This window comes from Haemorhous mexicanus, chromosome 1 (genome assembly GCF_027477595.1).
Source record: "Haemorhous mexicanus isolate bHaeMex1 chromosome 1, bHaeMex1.pri, whole genome shotgun sequence".
NCBI classification, from domain to species: Eukaryota; Metazoa; Chordata; class Aves; order Passeriformes; family Fringillidae; genus Haemorhous; species Haemorhous mexicanus.
In genome coordinates, this window is record NC_082341.1 from 142,113,627 (window position 1) to 142,140,779 (window position 27,153).

The following is a 27,153-nucleotide window of genomic DNA, read 5'->3' on the forward strand; positions in this document are numbered from 1 at the left end:
TATGCAATTTAAGCTCTTGTTATGCCTGGAGGAAAAAATAAAAAAAGTACTTCTGAGAGGCTCTGGTAATTTCAGTCTATGAAGAGAGGATTCCTTTCTCCTGCATCCATTGCAAAATCAGGTAGCAATCTGTGCTGTATTGACAAAAGAATTTCAAGGTCTTAAAAGTCACAGATTCACAATTCTGATAACTAAGTATCTGTCATAAAAAGTAAATATCTGTCATCTGTCAAATATATTATCAATGGAAGCAGCAACTTATTTGCATTGGCCTACACAGAAGATACAGCCCTTGTCAAAGAGTAGACTTCTACAAATGTGACCCAAGAAGTGCAGTACCTTTCTTTCTCCTAGGGAATCTCAAGCCCTTGAATGTTCTGGTTTCAAAAAAAAAAAAAAAAAAATTAAGTAAGTGATTAATAAATGCAAGCTGAGATTAAAAACCCACATCTGTGTGTCTGTAGTTGCACTAGGCATACAAATTATTAGAATAAATGCATATCTAGTCATTGCATTCAGTGGAATGTAGTGTTTTAATTAATTTTAAAGCACACATCTAAGAAAGGATATAAGAGATGCCTTTATGTTGTTTCTTCCTTCCCATCTTCCAGTTTCTATGCCACAATGGCATGGTGTCCTGGTTCTTGCTACAATATAGTGAATTTTATTCCTAGTTGCTGCTATAGTGCCATTTTCTGGTTTTAGGATGAGAATAGCACACTGATGTTTTAGTTCTTGCTAAGCAGTGCTCAACGTGAGTCAAGGACTTTTCAGCTTTTTATGCTGCTCTGCCAGCAAGGAGGCTGAGGGTGCACAAGAAGCTGAAAAGGAACACAGCTGGGAGAGCCGACCCCAAGTGGCCAAAGGAATATTCCATACCACATGACATCATGCTGAACAGGGGATGAGGCAACTCATCTGGGAGGTGGCAGCCACTGCTCAGGGACTGGAATGGAATTGGTTGGCAGGTGGTGAGTTGCTTTGTGCATCACTAGTTTTGTATATTCTTTTATCATTATTTCCTAATGAAACTACTATTTTCCTATCATTTTACATCGTTTTAAATTGACTCTATCTCAATCCATGAGTTTTACCTTTTTTCTGACTCTCTCCACTGTCTCACTGAGAGGAAACATCAGCTTAGTGTTTTGGTGTATGACATACAAAACACACCATGTGATCCCCTGTAAGTTCTAACTTGCCAGCACCACACAGATCTCTCTTCTACTCTAGAACACCTCTACCCAACATCTACCATGAGGTCAGCTGAATTGCTCTGCAACCCACACTGGCAGGATTAGCAAGGTATGGGGAAGGCTCAGTTACCCATACGTAATTTGAGACATTTTTTAATTTCAGAACATACGTCTTGGTAACACCTTGGTGTGTCTGCCCAAAGAACTTCTGCACTTCTGCCACTGCCAAAGAAATACATTGGGTATCTTGGGTGATTTCTGTGGTGCATCAGTGCACATATATACAGGCAATGTTTCACAGCTCTCCAGCTTTAATGGATATGCAGACACCTATAGGTGTCTAAACAAAAATCTTACCTATGTCTTTTACATCTGTTAGTATTTCAGCAGTAGTACAGTGTAGTGTTTGTTGCAATAGCTTTTGAGATAAGAAATGAAGGACAAAATCCTGATTAAATAGCCTAATGTTGTGAAAAAGTGATAAAGACAGTTTTCCCCTGCTGGCAACTCTAGCCATGATGTTGTAAGGCAGCTTAGTACTATTGTTCTTTACCTGATTGGCAATTGCTTTACATTCTTTCTGAAAGCAAAACCAAGAAAAAAAAATTAGGAAGAGCTAACTCCATAAATAATTTATGGATGAAGATACATTTCTATTCATAAACAAAATGACAGAAAGAAAAAGAAAGTAACAATAGAAAATCAAGCAGAGCAAGAAGAAACTTTTCAACATCTTTTTCTTCATATTTCATCCCATATTTAAGGTGCTCACATTTATGCCGCCTCAGCTCCACACAGCTGGCTGTAAAGTATGAAGGCAAGTAACCGTTTGCATACTTTTAAATATGTGCAAGACAACTAAATTTTATTCTGTTCTGAAATGCTCATGGATATATTTCAAAGCTTCATTTCTATTTTCCTATAAGCAAATATTCTTAATGGATAGCAAATGTGTTCGTGCACTCAATTTATGTATTTGATACTATTTTGCTCAAAGTGGAAGCGTGAGTTTGCACATGGCTTAAACAGAGGTAAAAAACAAGGGAAGGAAACAAAATCAGTTAAGAAATGGATTTCACAAGTGAAATGATTTGCAATTGTACGGCTATGGTTGAAACCTTCCAGAGCTTAAGGAAGGACAAAGGATACTGGATCTAAAAAGATAGGAAAGTTATAGATGCTTAAAGTAATGTCTAACTATCAGAAAATGAAGTTTTTTTTTTAAAAAAAGCCTTTTCTGAATCTGGGTATGCTTGATATAAAGAAAATTGAAGTTTGTGTATGCCAGTCAGTAAGACCAGATGCTGTGAAGCTAACTTAATCCTTTCTGCCCACTTAGATAATATTATGGATTCATACATAAATGATGGAGTGCAAAAAGTAACCAAAAGAAAGCAGCAACCAAAAGGAACTGGAAATGGAAGGAGTAAAAGAGCACAACTAATTTTAGAAATAGCAAAAGAGGATTAGTGGTGTCAAGAAACAGTAAAGCAGCTGCTTCTAGAAGATCCAAAGAAGCTTTTATTCTACTTCAGCCAACAGTTTCTGACTCAAAGGGAGTTTTAACAAGGCAACAAGAAGAGAAAGCATCAAGAAAAGGAACTCTCAGTGAATAGAAGAAAGTGCTGAAACACAGATGACCGGACAAGCAAGGATATGAGGGTTATCACACCACAGCCTAGGTAGGGAAATATTTTGATCCTCCTCTAATTGAATTTTCTTACTGAAATTTCTCTTCTAATCATATTGGTTATTGTTTACCAATGTATTTTAAATATTGTATAAATGAATACCTTTAATGAATAAAATTGCCAATTAAAAGAAAGTAATACATATAACTCACATGACTGTTTACTTGGATGAAGCTGAGAAATTCCCACAGTTTCATGTACCTCACCAGATTTCATTTTTTCTATAAAAGTAAATTTAAAAAAAAAACTTTGAGGGCCTTTAAGACCCACACCTATTTGCAGGGTCTTAAACAGAAAATTAGGAAAACATATTTAATTACATTAAAAATGTGTTTAGAAAAAATTATATAATACCCCATGTTTTCTATTTTTTTGTTGCTGTGGGTTTTTTTTCCGTAGGCAACTATATTTTGACTTTGCAGTGCATCACTTTTAGTCTTCTTTTCAAATGCCTAGGCCAAAATAGCTTTAGGTATTACAATGAAGATCAGCTAGGTGAGGCTGTCTTATGAAAAAGAATCTTAAAAAATAGCTTTCATAAACTTTAGAGAACAGAAGGGAATAAGACTGCAATTAGTATAATGGCAAGGGTTTGGTAGCAGAGGGGTATAGGGCTGAACAAATCACCTCTCCCTTCAGCAGGCACTAAGCTGTCCCATGCTGGTCTCAACTGGCCACATCTGGCTCCACAATGGACCCACCACAGGACACAACTGAGTCCATCAATAGAATTTGTGACATTTCTATGAAGATGTATTTAAAATAAGGCAATAAACACTGAGGGAAGGGAACAAGATCAGAGCATGCATGCTCCATTCCAGAGCTAGTAATGTAATACCCCTCAAAGGGTAATACATGCAGTCTATGGATAACCCACATAGAAGCAGGTTCTTCCCCTACGACAATGATCCAGGGTCAATGCACACCAAGGCAGAAGAATGGAGAAAGAGAGTAGAAATGGCAGAAGAAAAAAGTGAGAAATGAGGAGCAGCAGAAATGAACTCCTACACTTTGACCTGAACCTCCTGCACTGGCTATCACATCAACAAAGAGACAAAGAGTAATCTGTGGTTGAATAGAGGAAGGGGAAGTGTTTGGAATGAAGTTAAGCTTTCAGAAGAGGAGAGTAAGGGTGTTTTTCATAATTTATTTACTATTTGTTTTCCTACACCCAAAACAGTCATTAAAGGTTTTATAATAAGGCCATTTTTTCCAGGACAGTTTTTGATGAGTGACTTGCCACATCTTCATTCCAACCATGAAACTTCTCACTCTTGTTCTTCCTATTTTCAGCCCCTTGTACTCTGAGGATGGCGTGAGTGAGTGAGTGAGTGAGTGAGTGAGTGAGTGAGTGAGTGAGTGAGTGAGACTCTTTGGTGAGAGGGACTCATTGCTACTTAGGGTTAAACCCAAATAAACTAACAAAATGTGTACTAGTGCAAACAAAATCTGTAAACCAAGGGAGTGATTAGTTGAAAAGGGTACTGCAGTGCCACGCAGTGACAGGCTAAAATTATGCAGTGTTCTGAAGTTAAGAATTTGAAGTCCAAGTCCTCAAAAATATGTAACAATAGGCTAAAGAAAATTAAACTAGAGGAAGTAATAAGAAATTAGTAAGTCTGTTTATAGTGCTAATATGCAGCAAATACTATGTTTTAGGAACTCAGAAAGTTACAGTCAATCTACTTCAATTAAGCAGGGAAGGACCTAGGTTTCAACACAGATACTACCGTGTAGCACTCTGATAAAAAAAGCTATTGAAGGAATTAACATATTCCCTCTCAAAATTAATGCAGAAATAAACTCTTGAAAATAAATCAAGCTCTTGTATTACATGACATTTTGCAATACTTTTAACATTTTTATCAGTTATCTGATTTTCAGAAAACTCATGTCAGAAAATAAGTGAAATCAAAGTTTGAAAATGGTCATTACAAAAAGGCTTAAAGGTATCTCTAACTGAAAAAAATAAGGTTACAGTTCTCAAAATAACTGAAATATTTTGTGCTATATATTTAATGTTTATTTTTTAAATGTAGGAAGTTTTTTTAATATATCCCATGCCTAGAGTGTTCATAGCAGAATTGGAGCAATCTGTTCTAGTGTAAGCTTCCCTGCTCCTGGCACAGGGGTTGTAACTAGATGATCTTAAAGCTCCCTTCCAACCTAAACCATTCTATGATATTTATTTAATTTTCTTACACTCTCTCCTTTAGTCTACCATTGACCTACCAGAAAATACACATCCCTATTATCTGAAAATGAGGTTTTCTATTTTCTACTACCAAGTTTATTTTTTATTTATCATACAGGCTTGAGTATGCACACTTAATTCCTTTACATGCTGATTTTTTTTACTGCCTACATTTATTTTAGAGTAGCAAAAGACATTTTCTTCATTTTAAAAATGATAGGATGTTGCAGCATTTGACAACTTGGTATTTAGTCCACTTTAACATACATTCAGTAATACCCAATTAAATATTAAATTAGCAAACCAAAATAGTAAAAACACTATTATTTAATCACTACATTCTTAGGCAGTAAGGAGAAAGAGAAGACACACAGCATATTCCTACCAACTCACACATTTATGGGTCTTGGATAAAACACATTTTTAAAAATAAACATAAGCCTGTTCTCTTTCATTAGCTATTACCTCACATTTTTGGCAGGGATGCATGTATGTTTACCATGAGATTTTGTTTGTTCTTCTTTTCTCACTAGCTCAAAAGAAAAAGCTCAACAATGCAAAATATTTCACTTAACCCACCAAAATAGTTATTACATGGCTTCTTGATTGTGGCGTAGATTTATTAGGGAGAATTCCTGCTTTCTACCTTTTTACAGTCCCATAAGCTAGCAACTTCTTAGTAGAGAGTGGTTTATCATACATGGTATGAAAGATATCATGCAAAAAATGAGTCAATGCTTTCATAAATTATTATAACAGCCCTGAAGCTACATTAAGAAAGCTTCTTTGATATACATTCATTCAGAATACACATTCCAGAACATCTATGAATTCAGGAAGTCCAAATAAAGATATACAATACCTGCTGAAAATAGTAATCATTTTTTTCTGTTCTAGTTAAGAATATGCTATCTGAGGCAATCACACCGAGTTGTAAAACTTGCTATATCAAAGACCAAATTAAAAACATTAGTCATAAGCTTTAGCTAATTGCAATTTTTATGTTACTTGACCAACTCCATCAGATTCAGAAAAACTTTACATAAATAATTTCTTCCTATGCTATATTTTCTATAAGAAACCATAAAAGAAATTCCTGAACTAGATCTTGGTAGGAATGGCATGATGTTTTTCATCAGATAAATAAAAAATTACAAAAATACAAAAAGAGATTACTGTTCCCTGAAGATCCATTGATACACTGTGAATATTGAAAAATTTTATTTACAGTATAACCTTGCACTACTGACATTTAGTTTTCATTAGCACTTCATAAATAGAATGACCTCGTTTCAAACAGTGACATTCCCAAAATTATGCTTCAGGTGCTTTCACTCTTGCTCAAAATAAATGCTTGTTCATAAAAACTGTGGGTAAGAATCTTTCTGGTTAATTAAATCTTTAATAATGCGAAGTATTACAAAACATACTAAAAAATAATAGTGATTAAATGCTACTTTAGTAAACAGAAACTTTACTGCTTTACAAATACGACTGATATAACTATAGAGTCATTCCTATAATTTAATGAGAAAGACATTCTTTTACTGTTCCACAGTATTTTTCAGAATATTAGGACCATTTTAAAAGCTAAGTACTTGCACAGGTTAAAGCAAAGAAGGGATCTCCCATAATATTTTTGTTAAATGAATTTAGATACACTAGATAATACACCACCCATATTCTAACAGACTGTAATTTGATATAGCAGGTTGAAAAACAAACTACACTTTTCTGAGATGTTTTTTTTTTAAAAGTAACCCTTCCCACTTCCTAAAAGTTCAGGCACTATTTTTTCTAACAAATACAGGCACAATTAAAATTTATTTCTTTAAATGTACCTTGGTAGTGGGCACTAAATCCACGGTATCGGTGATTGCTATCTGTTACAAAATGTAGTCTGAGCCAGTTTTTGTTGCTTATTACTGGAGGAGGTATATTCATTCCAGAGAGCCTGAAATGAAAAAAATAAATAAAAAATATTAATAAAAGATTTCAATATTATCAGGAAAACCTTTTTATTCAAACAAGCATTCATTGACATTCCCTCTGTGGTACTTTTTATTTATTGGTTAGTAGCATTTTAACAAGCATGAACAGACAAAATTGTACAATATGCCCTTACCAAGTGATGAGATACAAATCAGTGCTAAGCCAGAAACTACACAACCATGGTATTGATCGGGCACAGCACTATAAAGATGAAAGTACATGGCACTCAGGCTAGAAAGAATTTGTGTTAACACAGGTCAGATAATGGGATAGACAGAACACTGCTCTGGGCACCAGGGGAAGGTTTATACCTTGTGACTTTCACCTTCAAGATATGGAAGAAGAGAGCTTAGATTATGCAAAGCACTATGCAAAATGACAAAATAGACATCTGCTTTTCAAGAGTAAGTAATTTTCTATATTCAGGGTATAAAGATAAAAAAAATATTCCATTGCTTGTGTGGATTTTAAAATTAGTTATTAGATGTACAAGAGTAAGGAATTGTAGTGGATTGAACCCAGGTAGCAGTCAGGCACCACAAGCTGCTCACTCCTTCCCTTCCCTGCCTTAAACAAATGTAAGGGGAGAGAACAGGAAAAGCAAAAGCAAGAAAGACACTTCAAAAGAAGATTTGGTAAGTGAAGAGTTGAGAAAAAAAGGAAGGGATACAAAAGCAGTAATTCACCACATTCCACAAATAGATCAATCAAAATGGTCCCCAATGATTAGCAGCTGTCTCTCAGCACCTCTAATTTTTTATTGCTGACCATGAAGTTATATGGTATGAAAAATCATTTTGGTCAATTTGGCTCTGTTTGATTTTTTTTCCCTTCCCATTATCCTGCCTATGCCAGGTCTACTCCCTATGAGGAAGGAGGAGGGGGCAAAGAAAGCCTTGATGTTGTTCAAGCATGGCTCAGAAGTAGCCACTAAATTGTTGTGCTATCAACTCTGGTTTAGCCACAAACCCAAATTATAGCACCTTATGGGCTTCTATGAAAAAAATTAACAACAAGCCATTAGACCCAATATACAAAATTACCTGGTTTTTTTTTCTGTTTTGGTTTTCTGTTTGTTTTTTAGGATAAGTATGTTGCTCTAATTATAGTAGCATCCATCTTGACTGGCTCATTAAGAAAGAATGTCTGAATTTAAGTTCTTTTTTGTTTGAGGGTTTTAGTGGGGTTTTTTTGTTTGTTTGTTTTTTGTTGTTGCTGTTATTTTATTTTTAAATGAGATGTCATGTTATAAAGAAGGTGAATAAAGTTTAGATAGAAAATTCTTCCGTCAAGCCAGTAACTCAATATATATTTCTCATCAAAACCAGAAAAATAAGTCGTATCTTCAGAATGTCAACATACTTACCTATGCTCTTCCATTTAGTTATAAACAGAACTCTTCCTGTAGTTAAAATAAAATACTAGCCAACAAGTATGCCATTTTTTGTTCAGACATAATGGATTCCTATTTTATTTTGAGAAAGACTCTATTCATTATAAATCAATTCTGAAGTTATTTTTTTGAGTGAAATAAAACCCCAAACCTTGCTTAAATAAAAAATGAATAAGTTTGTATAGGTCTTATTCTGTGAGGAAAACTTTTGAAATAATAACAATTTAGAGGTAGTGTTCTTTTCACCTTTTCCCACCCACTTCACCTCAAAACAAAACACATTTAAGACAACTTCCCTAATTTCTGTAACTGTAGTAATACCCTTGTTCCCTCAGGCACTGATGTAAATGACAAATATTGACTGACACCACAGGCTATTAAAACTCCTTCATATACTTGCAAAAGAATGATTTTATACTGTGGAAACATATTAGCTCACATAATTCATTTCAGTTGAACGACACATAGAATCTAAGTTTTTAAGCTTATGAAATTGACTTCAAATTTTAGATCCAAGAAGTTCAGATGATGAAGTTAAAAAAAAAAAGCGCCAACCAAATGAAAACAAATATTGCTATTAGATTGCAACAGGATGCACATTGCTCTATGCCAATTAAAGTCGTATGCACTAGCATATATATAAAATCTAAGCGGCAGAAGCCTACACCTTTGAATTAGAACATCAAATATTTCTGCATTTTCCTTGTGAATTTTAAAATGAAACACACTTTTTTAACAGCTATAAAGTCGCTCTAGCTGTTACAAATTTCTTGTTACAGATGTAAGAAATGTACTTCAATTCGCATCTTGGTTTTTGGAAGGTAGAGGTTAGGGTATCCTTTTTGGTACAGCTATTTCTCTCTAAAATAATGTTACCTAATGATGCAAAAGGAAATAGTTCTTTTATTTAAATTTTCACTCTATAAATAGTTGTTACACAATATAGAGATAGAGGCAACAACCTTTAGCTGCTTGCATATTTTAGAATAAACCTATTACTGAAAGAGGTCTTACTAAACAATTTAAATAAAATAAGTCTGTTAAACACATTTTCTAACCCGTATTTTGACTCATATATATTCTGCCTATGAGAAGGTTTCTCTTCAATAATCAAAAAACTCTGTGAAAAAAAATTGCAAGCTTATTGTCCAAGGCATGAGAAAATATTACCCTAGATATTTAAATATGCTCACAGTAAAAGACTAATTTTGTTCCTAAAATAGGTAAAAATCTATCTAACCTATCAAATCAGGTATTTATTAATATATCTATCCTCGCATCTCTGCTGACCTCTATTTAAATTCACAGTTCCTACAATCCAATTTTTACAGCTCATGGGTTCTATGGGATTCTTCCCAGAAAGTAGATTTGCAAACTGACAAAATTGATTCTGTTGATATAATTGTCCCTTTTCTCATGTCAATTTATCTTCTCAGCAAATTATAAAGCTGTTCACCATTACAATAATGCATTGGCAGCCCAACCTACTTCTGTGTCAGTTACTATTCCAAGCATAGTTATGCTGCATCATCTACAATATTTTCCTAAAGTTCAAAGTAAAACACCATATCTTCCATGAAGGAAACACAGCTGTCTCATGTACTTTTATAATTCAAAAGATGTAGCTCCCTCTCAAGCTGCACAGAATCCTGCATAGTAAATTTCAGTCAACAGAGAGTAGGCTGCCCTTCTGCAGATGTCTTTCATAAACTCTTAGAAATGTTCATGGAGAATCTTGGCTGTGAATCAGAGATTTAAAGTATCTTACCACTATGTGCAGTCAACAGCATTGACTGTTATCTATTGTAAATGTATTTGAAAAAGGAAGTGCTTTCTGAAACAATGCACCTTTGTTGTTAAAAAAGGGATTAATAGAAGTGCAAAACTGCATGTGGATATGTCAGTGAAGTTCCCATCTATGCACTTAATTTGTGTGTAAACCACAGTTACAGAAGAAATAAGGGACTAACATTTTTGAGAATCAAAATTTCATTCTTCTTGCACTTCATTACAACAACATGCCTCTACTCCCTTCCTTTGTACACTATTTAGGTATTAATTTAAAAAAAAAAAAAATTCACGTGTTTTGTGCTAATTCTGAACCAGTGAAGTCAATTACTATTTTTTTTGCCCTCAGAATTCTAACACATAATTCCAACCTTATGTTGTAAAATGGAATTCAGAATTGATGTGTTTTCTTTTTTTAATAGCATAGTGCACATCCTCTGTTTCTTCCAGAAAAGGAACAGTATGCATTTACGTTTACATCTGAAATGTTGTACACTGTCAGATAGCTATAATCTTGACAAGTAATTTAAACATTCCCATCTTGCTCATGCACCAGACTTTAGCTTTAATTTCTAAAAGTCATCTAAAATGACAGCTCTTACAAACATATTGTCACTGATTGTCACAATTGTCAATACACTGATTATTATGATGTAATGCAGGCCTTAATTTAATCATTCAATATGTCCAAAAATGTTCCAAAGGAAAAACAGTTTGCTTTTCTTTAAAAAAATATACAGCAAACTTTTCCCAAAACTTCTTAATTAAGCATATAGTTTCTACATTTCCTCATATCCCAGACTCACAGATATTGAATCAATTAAAAAAAAAAAAGTGAGGTTGATACCACACCTATAAACAGTGCTGAAACCCTTTCTAATTCTACCAAAGCCTTAGGCTAATAAAGACTTACATCTAAACAAGACTAAGTGCATACATAGATCTCATTACTCATATACATGCACTACAAAATCTTAAATGATTGTTTTGATGCAAACTGCAGCTGTGTGCATTCTTTATTATTGGTATTTTTTGTATGTTTAAATAAAACCACTGTATATAAAGCTTTGATTTAAAAAGGGCAAATTATCACACATTTTGATAAGGCATGTTTATATATGTGCTATTGGGGCTTAATACTTACACAGCATAATACACTAAAAGAGAGAGTAGCCACCTGTCCCTTGAAAGGAGAGGACAGACATACTCAATAAACAGTACCTGATCAATGACCTCTCTGGTTTGGTTGAATGATGCTAAATTAGGCAGTACTTGTATTAAATATAAATTTGAAGTAGCAACATCTTACAGCTTATTGTGTCTCCTGTATTTATATACAGCATATACTCATTACCAAAGACTTCTGGGACCCTTTCTTTTGTTCTTCATGACTGCCTTGAGCCCATAAAGCAACACGTCACATAGCAAGATTCATAATAAACATCTTTTGCAAAGGATCCAACCCATAATGCAGATTTAAGGGCATAAGATTAAAACCCAGATCTCTTATTTAATAAATCCATATCTGTTTAAAACAAGCAGTTGCACACTAGAGAAGCAAAACTGATGTCAACCCAATATTTAATATATTACTGGATCTGAATGATTTAATGATTAAGTTAACATATAGCTCCTGTCGCACCAACTCAGTTTGTATGATGTTTACACTGAAGTTCAGATACTAACTTAACTCTTTGGTTAAACACTAAAAGAGTAAGTATTTTGTAGGACTACACAGAACAATATATTTTTTTTATGTTTTCAATTTCACTGATGAGTTTAATGAGTCTTCTTTATAGATGTGAGTGTCCGTTGCATGACAGCTTTGGTTACTGGCCTTTTTTTTCCCGGAAATGTTCTATCCAAATTATATTAAATCATTTTAGAGCAAGGACACTGCTCTGACCTATATTGTGAAAAAACAAAGAAAGCTCCACCAACTTCTTATCTTTCTTACAAAATCTATTGCTGTCTAAACTGATAACTCAGGATTTAAATCTTTTTGAAGATATCACGTAAATATTAAATGAAAATAGGCATTTTCTGTTGTCTTTGGATAACAACAAAGGTCAAAAATGGATAATTGCCTGTAAATTTTGCTTCTGTGAAGAATTTCCAACATAAAGTAAGTATTTTAAGAGCTGTGGCTTCCTTAGTATTTTAATTGTAGCTTACATTTATGCAATACTAACATTTATAATATTAGTATATCTGTATTTCAGAAAAAGACTAAATGAGACATCTCTGTGACAGAAGCTATAAAACTTTAATGTAAGTTGATTTTTTCATTTAACCAGATATATGAAACTCAAACTGCTGGTTGGTTGCATCAGGGCTACTCTTGTGTGCGCAGTCAGTACACTCGAGTCATTAATTCCCTGCAAGATTAAGGAATTGTCCATCTTGTGAGATAGACTGGCTTCAGAAAAGAGACTAATTTAATAGGTAATTACAATATCAAAATAAGCAATTTCCCAGATGAGACTTCAAATGATGGAAACAAAAATAACACAGGAAGAGAAAGATTAACTTGGAAATAAAGCAAGCATATAAATAAAGAAAACAAAAGAAGAAGACGATTAAGTTATTCTTTTGCATTGCCATAGTCCAGTATCCAGTCATAATAAACGACAGAATACATCATTCCAAGGAGAAATTAAATGGTCATAATTCAGTATTTAAAGAGGAAAGAAAAAAAAGTCTCTTCCTAAAACAAGCTCCGTCTCAACAGTAAATATTCATTAGAAAAGTGAAGAAAAAATGCCCAAAAGAAGAGAGCATAAAATCTACCACTCTAACAGCATTTTGAGGGCAAATGATAACCCAAGTTTTAAGTGGTTATGAAGTTATTAAAATACCTAATTCTTATGGTCAGTCCCTGTAATATTCATAGCAGGACTGAGCATTTTATGTATTTGAGAATGAGGACACTCACAAGTTTGATATTATATTAATTTTCGTTTCCATATCTCAGAATTGCAGCCAAATAAATGACAAAAAGCAGGTTTTTGTTTTTAGAACAGTAAATTGCCCCTCTTCAAATTTAGACTCATGAGCTATTTAGAACTAAACTAAGGGTTTAGGTTGAAACTTCACTGCAATCACCTATTTCTGATTTATAAAACAAAAAAATGAAAACTTAAGTGAGTGTTTGGGAGGAAGAGGAAAAAACATTCTACATTATTTAACCTTGAAAAAAATACTTTTTTTGTAAAGTACTTGAATAATCTATTGATTAGAGTTATTCATCTAGATGGATAAAAATAATTTACCCTTTGACTCTTTTTGTCAAGTGCATCATGATATCTGAAAGACCAAAAAAAAAGGTCTTAGTCTTAAAAATGTCAGTGTTGAAATATATGAAAGCTTTCTCTTGCCTTTGCAATGCTGGAAAAAGTTCAGTTTTAGAGTAGAGTTACTGTCATATAAAGCAGCTGCATGAGAAGCCTGTGTATGATCATTAGGGACTGAATAAAGGTCCAAATGATGATTAATGAAAGTTTATAGTACTGAGGATATGAAATGTTGAAAAGCATCAAGATTAAGAAATACTTTTTAAATTCAGAAGTTGATTGCACCCCATAAAGCCAGATGTTCCTATGTCAAAGTTTTCCAACTAATCTCTTGACTTGACAGAATAATAAAGTATGAGGTAAGAAGCCTTCTAAACACAGGGCTGCAGGCTCATGATATGTGTAATCTTGTCTTTGTGACATAAGAAAATAGCACTAATGGACAGTGGTGTGTCCTGATTGCCAGCAGGACTAGTACAAGCTGCTGATTCTCATATAGATGTCAGCGTCTTAGAAGGAGTCATTTTTCATAAATATGATGCAAATACCTTATGTACAAAATGACCTTGCACTCACAACTCAATTTCCCTGAGCATATCACAGAAACAATATAAATACATGTTAACTTCACCTGGATGGCACATGGTGGTTAATACAAGGGTCTTTCTACCACACAAACTGTGACAAGTTGCACAAGCAGCTCATTGGTGTAATTGTTGAGACCAAGCTCAGGGCAGTCAATAAAGAGCAGAGGCATAGAAGTCTGGATGCACCGCTGAGAAGGTAGAGGCCCACCTGGTGCAGGCTGTGCAGTTTAGGCCTCCCACAAAGGCACTGATCTTGCTGGCCCAGAAGCTATGATGTGATGGACACCAAGAACTGTCCCAGAATATTTTTTTTTCCTGCATGTGCTAAATAAAACTGTTTCAAGAATACCAAATCTGAGGGCCTTGGCAGGAGAACAGAGGACCCTAGACAGGTATAAAGATGAATGCGATTATCTGAGCATTTTCCATGGAATCCTGCCCATTTATTCCCCCTACTTTCACAGCTAATCTAAATAAAACTAATTTGAATGCAACTGGTATGTGACCAATACTTCTTTGGGTAACAGTCAAACTGAATAACTGGGACTATTACCTGTGAGAGGCTTGTAGCATTTACCTCTCTTAAAATGTTGCCACACTTAATTTCTGAACCAGCTGTTTTCAATTCTATATAAGAAATTGTTATATTTACAAGTATTGCCTGAATAGGAGAAGGAAGCTTGTTCTTGAGTCTTTCTGGTAAGTGTCAATAAAAGTATGAAACTAAATACTCAAAATTATTACACTTGCCCTACAATTTGATGTTCTGCAATACTATTTGTTACACACAAAATCTTGCTGGGATAGAAGAGCCCCATGTAAAAATTATTATTAGTCCAATTAATGCTTTAACAGACTAATAGTATAAATATTGAAAAGTCTCATTATTACTATCAGTAACTTATTTATTTAAAGAATTTTTTCTAAAATCTATTTATTTTCTTGGGTGTTATGTCCAAATTTTAAGTGTCCCTCTGTACCCTGAGATCAGCACTTCATTCTTTCCTAAATAGAAGGGAAAATTTTTTATTGTGAGTTATTCTGCCCCTCTAGTGCACTCTGGTGAGGCCCCACCTGGAATACTGCATCTAGCTCTGGTGTTCCCACAACAAGAAGGACATAAATCTGTTGGAGTACAGAGGGCGTCCATGAAAATGATTAGAGGAATGAGGAATGGCTGAGAGAATTGGTATTTCTCAGCCTGGAGAAGGAATGGCACCTAGGTGACTTTACTGTGGCCTTTGTGCACCTGAGAGGAACCTACAAGAAAGCTTGAAAGAATTTTGACAAGGTCATGTAGTGATAGGTCAAGAAAAGTGGCATGAAACTAAGAGTGGGTTTAGATAAGATATTAGGAAGAAATTTTTTACTGTAAGGATGGTGAGGAACCAGGCCGTGTTACCAGAAGCTGGGGATACCCTATCCCTGGGAGTGCTCGTGGCCAGGCTGTATGGGGCTGCAAGTAACCTGGTCTAGCAGACGGTGTCCCTGCCCACAGCAGAGAAGTTGGAACTAGATCATCTTTAGGGTCCTTCCAATCCACACCACTCCATGATTCTATGATCAGTATCCTGAGATCATCATGATACTACTCTCCTTCCTTGGTCTTGAGTCATCCTTTAGCTATCTGATGCTTCCTAAACACAATCTGGTTTTTCTTATTGGTTCCCAGCCTTCTCAAGATACAACTATCATAGAGGTCCAACAGCACAGCAACTGCTTAGGGTTGTCAAACATTTGGTATACATGATAGTCATAGAGTGACTTGAACAGTAGACAAAGAAAAGATAAAACAACTCAGGTCAAGACACTGCAGAAGAGTCCTAAGGGAATCCAGATGTCAGATCAATACACAGCCATACAAGGCCTGTGACCACTTCCCAACAATAAAGCAAAAGCCATGTTTGCTGACTTATCAGTTGCTATCAGTACGGCCAGATGGACACTAAGGAAACATGGAGGCACTAGAAATAGGAAGCAAAGAGTACTTATCTATGAAGTTAATTCTCATTTAACTTCTTCCCATAATCCTTAGTATTTCATGTAACTTAGTATTTAATGTACATAAAGTAGGCAAAATTAACACCTCATATAAGTATGCAGTGGTCAAACTGGTAAAAGACTCTATTTGTTTTTTACTGCAGTGCATGAAGGGAAGTTGGTATGCAGCTCTGGATGGTATTAAAGTTTAAAATATAAGTCAAATTATTCCCACTCTGCAGCAAAATTAAGAACCCCACAGGTCTTACAAGAAAAAGTACTTCTAGACTGAGTTTTCTTGAGAATCTGCCACTCTAATTTAGATATGCATATCTAATAATTTAGATATGCAAAATGCAAATGTATCTTAAAAGAGTTGTTCCTTAACATTAGAAAAAAAAATTTGAAATGTTGTCATTTTAAGTCTGAGTCAGTTATATTATTTCATCTTGTAAGGGTAGTAATAAGACAGTCCTGAAATGCCTTTAAAGAACAACTCATCAATACAAAGTAAGAGGGTAAACATTAAACATTTCAATTCAAACTACAGGTGATCTTTTTCTGAGACTTCACTTCCTCCTTTCTTCATCTTCTTTCTTCCCTTTGAAAATATATGAAGGTAGATACTGAAATCTGCCAGGAAAGTCTCATTTTACTGCATAGTTTAAATACAATTGTAGTCAGAGAATCTATGCAGATTACTCACAGAACCATTTACCTTAGCTTTCACCTTCTATGGAAGGTGAGTGGATTAATATTTTGTTCAGCAATATATTGTACAAGAACTTTCTTCTATATAGCCAACATTGTGTCTCCTTCTAAATCTACTGGATTTATCACATTAGACATTTAATTTTTTAAATTGATTACATTTATCTGTAGTGACTTTCCCCCTTCTTCAATATATCTATAAGAAATTTCTTAATATTTTTACACAACTTTCATTTCAAAGTGTTTGACAAATACCAAGAAACTACCGTTCTTTATGTTATGAGGATGATGATGATGATGATGATGATGATGATGATGATGATGATGATGATAGTTATAACAATAATTTTAAAATTTCCAACACATAGATAATATTTTTTCTCCACCACAAAATCTAAGAAAAAATCAGAAACTGCATGGGCTGTAAGAGTTCCCTCTCGACCTTGGCTTGGTCTGCCTGGGGATTCTTTTAAGTCTCTGCCTTGTATCCAGGAACCCCATTCCAGCTCAGCCTAAGACTATTTCTTTTCTATCCTTGGTTATCCCTGTTTGACCGGGCTCCTGGAGGGATTCTGGGCCTGGTTTATCACTTATCACATTGGAGGCTGTTACTTGACTCTAAGTCCCTGTGTTCAGCCTCTGGAGGACTACATATCATAAGTGAGTGAACAGGAAATGTGGCCTGTGTAGAGTTTCCTTTGGCTCCCAGTTATCCCTGCCTTGCTCCCATTGCTTCTACATAGAAATAGATTTCAAATCTCCCAGTTAAACTGGTCTAATCATTGAAACTGCTTTCTATGACAATTTACGTCCCTGAAACAATACTAGGAATTTACTGTTATTCTGTGTACTTGGTCATACCTCTCTTAACTGTATTTGTAACCTTCATATTCAAAAGTTGTCTGACTGTGTTTAGGGAAACATTTCTCAGTTTCTTCTGTATGAAGAATATTGAAGATGTGATAAAATTAAATGTGGATATCATATGCCTCCATTGCCCTTACTTCATAGACATATAAGCAACAAAATTCCTTTAAAACTAAGGACCAAAGCTTTGAAATTATCTGAGTAATAAAGGGCATGATAGTTTACATTTAGCCCTATTAGATAGTAATTAAAAAGGAAGAAGGGGATTGGTCAAGTAGTATCAGCATGCATGCAGAACACCTAATTTTGACAGAAATTACTTTTACACTTTACAAGATTTTAGACTAATTCCTAGTTTGATGGTTCCTAATAAAAAAAGCCTCCAAACAGAATAATTAAGAACACATGATCCGTTTCTATTTATATGAATAGGTGTGATTTAGTAATCTAAATTGGTTCCCTTTGGGGATCTTGTCAAAGGAGGCTTTCATAACAGAAACTATGAAACTTGGAGGATTGTATTGAGTTTGAGTCGCAAGGTTTTGGTAGAAGAAGTGGCTTCTGTGAGAAGTGCTAGGAGCTTGCCCTATGCCCACCAGAAAACATGCCAGTTGTCTGCCAGATGGATCCACTGAGGGCCAAGGATGAGCCCACCAGTGACAGTGGTAACACCTCTAGGATACCATATTTAGAAGAGGGAAAAACTGCTGCACAACTGCAGTTGGAAGAAAGGATTGAGAATATGTGAGCAAAACAGCTTTGTAGACACCAAAGAACTAAAGAAGGAGAGAGAGATGGTGTCCTGGGTGTTGGAGAAGTTTCCCCCTAAGCTTGTGTGAAGACAATGGGGAGGCAAACTGTCCTCAGAAAAGTAGTGTAAAAAACACTGAAGATCTCTTTCTCTAACCTGACAAAGACATTAAAATATCAGCAGCTGAAGTCAATGATACACACATAGAAAGTGTATTGTTCCCCTATTTTTGCAACAATGGTGAGTAACTATCAGAGCAGATTTAAAAAAAAAAAAAAAAAGGAAGAGTTAAATATTTTAATCACTTAGAACTTTTAAGGGAAGACTGGCTTGTTTTTGAGGTTTTTTCAAATTAGCATAGAAAAGCAAATGAAATGCTCAAGATTCATTTACAGGAGGGGGCACTAGATTGTCCACTAATTCTTTCTGGCACTAAACCCTGTATCTGTGAAATACATATTGACTCTGAAAAATTAGAAGAGTTTCTCCACTCATTCAAAAACAATGCTATTCTTACTGACCCCCGACACTAGTATCTGAAATTCTCTCTTCTGTTCTTTACTAGGAACACATGACCTCTTCTGTTCTGTGTATATTCTGGAGATTACTGGCATATCTAGACAATGAAGAGCAACACCTCTGAGATATTCAAGTCTGCTCCAAGCATCTCATTAAATCTGAGTTCTGGACATCACGCATTGCTTAACAGTTTGAACCACTGGAGAGCACACAATGTGGACATCAGATACCAAAAGAATGAGCACCAGAGCCCTTCCCCTTTGTGCCACATAACTAACTTGGTGGACTTAAAACACTCCTGTGTTTCAAACTGAAAAAACATTCAGAGATATTCATACACTCAAAATCATGAATATTTGCAGTGAGCAAGGATTCCTATTGTTAGAGCTGTACTGCTTCCAATTCTAGACCTAGGCTGGTGTGACACTGAACTGAACCCTGTAGATAAGCATGAACTGACGTGTGTGTCAAGAAAGTCTAGGCCAAACTCTACTGATTTACAAGAGATCATGTGGAAAAGGATTCACCAAAATTTAGTATTGATGTAGTCTTGATTATTGAGTTTCCATATGCTAAGGCATCCAGAAAAAAAAAGGACATAGTTTTTCAATGTGTTTAGTATCTTTTAGAAAAATAAATATTATACAAAGAATTTTAAAAAGCAGTATTTGTGTCAAATCTTATGGAAAATGAGACCAGGAATTTTGGTTTCTTAAGTTGAAGCATAAGCAAGTATAAGTGTAAAAATTATTTATGTCAATTCTTAATAGACAGGTGTGTGTAAAATTACAATTTATATTTTTTTTTTTTTTTAAACTAAACACTGCTCTCAGAGATGAGAATATGCTTTGGGATACTGCATGGGTCTGACTGCTAGCTACCTGCTGTTTCCAGTAAACCAGCCAGTGAACAAGCCATGACACAGCATTTTCATCTCTCCATGATTTGACACCATGTATCTGAAATGAACATTTGTTATTTAACTTTTCAAAAAAAGACATCACACTCTTCATAAAAGGAGGCTGTACTGAGGATTTAAGAGCAATAAATGTCTAAAAATATAATACAAAAAGAAATTATGAAATCAGAAAAATGCATAAGATTCTCCACACACTATAAAATCCCATAGTCTACTTTTTAACTGGGGGAAATTATTATTAATAAAAAAACAAAAGGTGAGCGATAACTGAAAGTACTTCAAATTAATTTTGCTATATAAATCTGTGTTACTAAAAAAAACTCCTTGGATTCAAAAGTGTTCAATTTACAGCTGAAAGAGACATTAAAAAAAATTAAATAAATGTTTGTTCCTTAGAAAGTAAAACTAAAGTTTTCATTGTCCTATGAGCAAATATAACTTGTTCTTAACCCTCAAATCTTTGCCTCTCCCTCTGTCACAAAAAATGAACCAAGTAGACATGCTTAATAATGTTGACTTTCACAAGGAACACAAAATATGTATTATAATATTTCTTTTTAATAAAATAAATGGAATTTCTCAGTATATTGACTAATAAATATGAAAGCTTTCTAGAGAAAAAACTACCAAGTTTATAAAATTTATCAATATTCTGTGGTTTTAGAATGAAATATCTTACTACTCTAGGAAATTCCGGTATCCTAGTTGAACAGCCAGCTCATTTTGCAGATTTTCCAGACTGGAGCAGATTTTAAGTAAGTGTTCCTTACAAGAATGATTTTTGTTTACTTTACCACATAAATAAAGTATAACAGCAAAAAACTGAAGTTGCCAAAGGAAACTTTGTTCAGGAAATTTGAATGGAAAGTGATATATTCTAAATTATGCAATAAAAAGACAATATCAGTTTTAAAATATCTTGTATCAGAGTCTATTATCTATTAGATATAATTACTGATATTAGTGGTAATGAGATAATGTTATCTGAACACCTTGAGAAACTCTTCTGAAAAATATGAGCTGAAAAGTTTCCAAATACTCATAAAAATGTTTCCAAATACATCAAAAGATAGTTGGTCACTAACTCACATGCTATACATTAAGACTGACCTTTAAAGTACTGACTTATAAGAATGCAACCAGAGATGGGAAGGTGAAAGCAAGCTTAGGCTACACAACTGTGCCAGTATTCTTTAGTCCCAACCCTTAATACCCATTCTAGCATGACTCACCAAACAAATGTTGGGCCTACTGAGCTACAACACCACCTGATGATTTAATATTGTTTCAAATGTTTTTTTAAATTTATTTTATCAAGATATACTATGTGGTGTACCTAACTGGGAAAAGGCGCACAAAGAATATTTACTGTTTAGTCTCTGTAAGTCATGTTTGTGGTAACTGCTAATGCAGAAAACATGAAAATATTTGTGATAACTGCTAACGCAGTTTTAAAGTCTGTAGAAATATCAAGTGTCATTTACATTTGTAATATAACATCAATGCACAATTTATTTTTAGCTAAATAAGAATTCAACCCTTTTCAGAATCTTTATGAACCGTACCTGAAACTTATGAAAGTTGTGTGCTTGTATAGATGCAGGGCATATGCTATAAAAACAATTTACTTTTGCACACATAAAAGCATGTACAGAGAAGGAGACACTGTTCAATATTTTTTCTTATGAATATTTATTTGTTTTGTATTTTTTGATCTATTTAATCACTATTAGTCCTCTTACTGAGTATTTAGTCCTTATTGATATTTACTCCTATGTCTTCTTTATTTAACCTACAGCATTTTGTACTTCTCTGAAGTAAATTTCACATGTTCAAGTTCACTTGGATTTACCACCATTATTTTGAAGTGTATTGCTGTCCTTTAAAAAGCCTATAACCCTCCAAATTGACCTTACTGATATTTACATATGATTCTTCTTCCACTGAGATATTGCAAAAATATTTAACATTACCGGGCCTAGATCTAATCCATTTAAGATGCAACACAACATGACTTACAGAGACTAAACAGTACATATTCTTTGTGTGCCTTTTCCCAATTAAGTACACCACATATTTACAGACAACACTGACGCTTTGTTCTGCTTGTTTGTAATAAAAAATTGGTTAGTAAAAGAAATTTTTTTTTCATTCAGTAGTTTTTCATCACTTACTCCATTATTTTTACATGGTTCAGAATGATCTGTCTCTATTACAACTTCCCAGGTGTCCCTTTCCTTTGCCCCCTGTTGCTTTTGTTTCACTGAGGAACCAATTTTTCTTGTTTTCTCTTTCCTTGTAATGTAGTTACAAGCTCTCTCCATCATTGTCTTTTATATCCTTTGGTAATTGTAATTCAGCAACTGTGACAGTCTTTCTTACTGTATTTTCGAAGCTTCTTAGTATCGTATGCTTTTATTCATTAGTCATGAGGTTCTTTTCTCACCTTTTGCAAAATTTCTTTCTGCTCTGTATAACTTTATGACTGCACCAGGAGCTTTAAAGGTCTCTTACTATGATATATATCTTTCTTTTGAAATAGGATAGACTGTTATTATCTACTTGATATATTCACTTCCACTTACTGCCAGATCTCCTGTGGATTATATTAACCCCTTATTTTTTGAAGTGGTTTTGGTAGGTTTTCTAATGCCTGATGTCCTTCTCCCTAGTATTGATGTCTATTTACCCATTAGCAGTAATAAAATTCCATTCAAACTGCCTTAATCCTTCATATTTTTAGACAAATACTTTTTTTTTGCATAAAAAATAAACACCTTACAATGCCTATATAATGCCATTCTGCTCTTTAAACTAATTTCTAGATAACTTAAATCCTGCTTTTCATCAAATAGTCTTTTGCATGTAGCTATTTTTTCAGTTTTTCAGAAGACAAAGAATGCCTTGCTCTTCAACTTTCAATGTTGGCAGCACTAGTCTTTTCCTTTCTTTATTTTTTTAAAATTCTTTTATATAATAAAATATAATAACAAAGGATATATTATTTTTATTTTGCTTAGATCAATGCAGACAAATAGGTATACAAGATATTTTATACAGTACTTTCCTTTTTGTCTATGTGGTTTAGAACCAAAAAAATACCAATTATTTATCTGGCTGAGTACTGTTCCCCCCAACGGCATCTTACTCCAAACTCTGATTTTTCTCAGGTTTAGTTGGAAACTTCAATTCACACTGTTTGTCCCTAGATTTTTTTTTTCATGGGAAAACATATATATATTCTCTTGAATGACCCAGTTGCTTGTATCAAATGGTTTTCAATTTGAGCACCACAATAGATACTTCTACCATGAATTCTGAGCCACTAAAGTTTTAATCTATGCCCCATGTTTCCAGGTGAACCCAATGGAAAATAAGAGACCAGGAATACAAGATATTTTGCAAAGTAGTCTGGACTTCACTGTGTAAACTGAACTAGGCTATTGAAACAATCAGGTTCATGTTTTACCCTTTTTGTGCATCGGTAGTAACCTTTGCACAAGCTAAGAGGAAGTCATATTAAATAGATCAGACTTTTATTTAAACCAAGTTGCATCACTTTTAAACAGCAACACATACTTGAAATTACAAGTTTAACAATTTAAGATTTCTATGGAATCTTTATAGAGCAGAATAATAAAATTTACTGCTCTACTTCACAGTTTTTGGGAAACCTGTGCTCAAAATCACCAAAACCAGATGGAATAGTAACATTTCTGTAACACTCCAATTTATGTCTTTATATGCCCGATGCACAAGAGTAGAGTAATAAAAATAATTTCCAGCCTATCTAGCAAAGTTGTGTCTTCATAGTTAGTAAAATTTTCAGTATAAACGTAACTTTCAGCTACCTAGTTTAAATCCATTAAAAGTTGGCGGAAGGTCTTGCTATTAGATTCATTGTAATTTAAAGCTAAATGAAAAAATAATACTCTAAAGATTGTTAGCCTTTGCCTCTGTCATAATCATCTCTCATTTCTCTCCCATAGGAGCTGAACTCTGGTTTAAATTGCATTCAACACTGTAGCAATTCCTTAATTCCACCTCATTACAGAATTCCCCTTTTATAACAAACTTTTTGAAAAACACCTCAAAAATAAGCAAAATACAAACAAGCAAAGATGCATGTATTTTGGGGTTGAACCTCAAATTCTATAAATTATATATGATTGGAAAGTTAGGTAAAAAGTTGGAAGCTTCAGTTCAGAATTGTTTTGATTTGTTTTCTTGAAAGGCATAGTGTCAGTTACCAAACAGAAAATAAGCCTTATACAAACAGTCCTTCACCTTACCTTTAACTTCCCTTAGGACATTCAGGACAGCACATTCTTGCTCAGAAAATAGAGACGATGGTTTAAGTTTGTCCTCTGACATAAAAAAATAATGGGGAAAAGAATTTCTAGAGCAGTGCAATATATCCACATGAAAGATGTCAAAACCTGTTTTATATGCTTCAGGAAGAAAGAGTGTGCACTATGCAGTAGGTAATTTTTCTGCAGGTTCAAAGACATTAGTCTGGATACCAAAAAGGCTGATGGAGAGATGTGAAGCTGACTATAACTTTCTTATGAACTCTTAAAGAAAAATCCAAAAAGTCTACTTAGCAAAGAAATAAGAATGGAGTTCTCTTAATCAGGATATATCTTCATTAATAAGCTTCTTAGTAGAGGATAGAAAAGTAGTTGACTTTGAAAAAGCCTCAAAAAACAACCAAAGAAAGATGCCATTGAAAGTGTAGCTTACATCTTATTATTTAATATGATTAAACATTAGATAATGTCAGGTCAAATCACTTAATCAGAGAATTACTAAGGTTGGGAGACCTTTAAGATCATCAAGTCCAACCATCACCACGGCACTACCACTCTAATCCCTAAACCACTAAATTATATCACCCAGTGCCAGATCGAACATCTCTTAAACACCAGCTTGGTGTTTAAGATCCTCCCTGGACAACCTATGGCAATGTGTGACCACCCTAAGAGTCCAATTTTTCATGACCTACTGTATGCAGAAGAAATAAACATACAGTAAATGTACATGACTGGTTTGTTTTCATTTTTTACTGACTGTTAGGTCATGGCCAGAAAGTTGTGGATTGTCACTAGCCACCTGCAAACTGGATGTCAAGAAATTTTTAAAAAAATTGTTCTGACACTTGTTTGACCTTGTGTCGATCCTTAATACAATGGAATTGCGTTAGCAGATTTAAAAGATGCTTAATTTTTTGTCACTGGTTCATTTTACAAGTGAATTTGCACCCTGCATATCCTAATGAGATATTCACAGGCAAAATAGATGGACAATCACAAAAAGAAGTGTTAGTATGTGAAGTTATGATTAGCCTGTAGGGCCCATATAAATAATGTTTTATCTTGTCAGAATTTATTAATGAATGCAAAGGATTTCATTCATGTATTCAAAATATACTTAGCTATTGTAGCCCGAGACATAGAAGTTGGAATTAAGAATGCATGTAGTTTACTCAGTGTACTAAAATTTTTTATTCAGAATCTAGAAATGAGAGTGATTTGGGATTATTTCTTTAGGGATCACTGTTCTTCCATAACATGCTGTGGGGGGATAGAATGTAAGAAAATAATGATAGTGCAGAAGGTAATCTCACACTTGAGGGGTTTCAACTGTACTAATCCCCAAAGATTAGGAACACGCCTGCCCTTTATAGGCCACAGCTGTGTCCAGTAAGAAGAGTGCTACAAAAGAGTGGGTTAGTTGGTTGAAGTTTGTTGGCTGTACTGTGAGGAAGAAGGAGTCAGTACTGTGAGGAGCTTCCCATGAGAAATCACCAAGAAGGTATGGAATTTTTGCAATAAAATGACAACAACATGCCACTTACATTGCTGAATAAAGTAAATGTGGCAAAGACTCAGAAAATATGAAAAGAAAATGTGAAGGTTTAATTACTCTGGAATGAAACAATTATACATTTTTCAGTTTAGTTGTTCTTTGGGGTTTGAGTTTGTTGTGATGTTTTTTCCCTCCCTTATTTTGAGATATATGCTATCCTAATACACCTTCCCCCACCATACAGCTCACACAGCATAAAACTTACTTACAAGTTCAGTCACTGATGTTTCAGTCAAGACAAGAGCAACGTCTCCCTTACTACTCCAACAATTGTCATCCTGAGACTATAGTGAACGACCACATCAAAACAAGTACAGTGTTTCACTGCAGTAAGCACACTGAAAGTGCTCCCTGTTAAATCATCAAGCCATATTCCTACCTCTATTTTATTCCCCAAATCTGCAGTAAGAGACTTTCAATTTTCTTTCCTACTTTTCTTTCTTTTTGTTACACTTTTTAAGTATTCATTAGCAAAATCCCTCAGGTCTAGGCTATTATTTACCTGATTTCTACAAAGCAGAGTTACAAATAAGCAACACTGGAAGCATTCTGTCTCTTTCGTCAAAGCAGGATTATAGTGACCCATGGAAGCACAAATGCAGTAGTCTTTGTCTAAGAGGGATGTGGGAAAACCAGAGTATTGTTCTTGCATATAAAGATTCAAGAGAACTGTTTTTCAATTTGCTTCTGAATGTTGATAAGACTTTGTGGAATAATATAATCCTATCTCTATTGAGAAGAATATACGTAAAAAGCCCATCCAACGTATAACTGCTCATTTGATAACTCCTGAATATCTGACTCCAGATTAGAATAACTTCATGCATATTAAAAGTACTATCAGAATAATGAAAACATGTGGCTTCAGAGAAGGTTTATGAATGTTTCCTTTTGCAGTGCTCCTGAACATAGGAAGTGTAAGAAATTAGGAGCAGCTTCAGAAAAGTTTCCTCGAAAGAAGTGCTTTTAACCACCTTTTGAAATAGCAACAACTAAATACTGTCTTCCTGACATTGTGTACATTAATCAAAATAAAATATTTCATACCAACACATGAATGTATTAAATTCAGGATACAGTATAAAAAAATATAAAGGAAATAAAATAACTCTGAAGTTTCTGCACCTATTGCAAACGGGGGGGGGGGGGGGGGGGGGAAGTAGCTCTTTGCATAGGTAGTGTTATTCAACATCCAAGTACCTTAGAAGACAACAGATCAGGCTTTATTTTGACAATAAAGTTGTTCTATTCCTTGAAGAAACAATATTCTCCTCCCTCTGTGCCTCACTGTTGTCTTCAACTCTTGCATTTCCTGCTCACCAACACAGGGAAAATAAAAGCTTGGTTTCAACTTGTATCACTTCACTGGGTAAATGCCTGAGCCAGCACCAGGTAGGGGATGAG

At 34.4% G+C, this 27,153-nt stretch overlaps 1 protein-coding gene across 3 annotated transcripts in view; it reads right to left on the bottom strand.

Moving 5' to 3' along the window:
* Positions 1-27,153, bottom strand: part of CSMD3 (CUB and Sushi multiple domains 3) — a 583,179-nt gene that overhangs the window by 364,569 nt on the left and 191,457 nt on the right. For all 3 annotated transcript variants that reach the window (XM_059857957.1, XM_059857877.1, XM_059857801.1), the window contains exon 6: positions 6,923-7,035. In XM_059857957.1, coding sequence (XP_059713940.1) covers positions 6,923-7,035 — 113 coding nt within the window. The remainder of the gene's footprint in view (positions 1-6,922; positions 7,036-27,153) is intronic.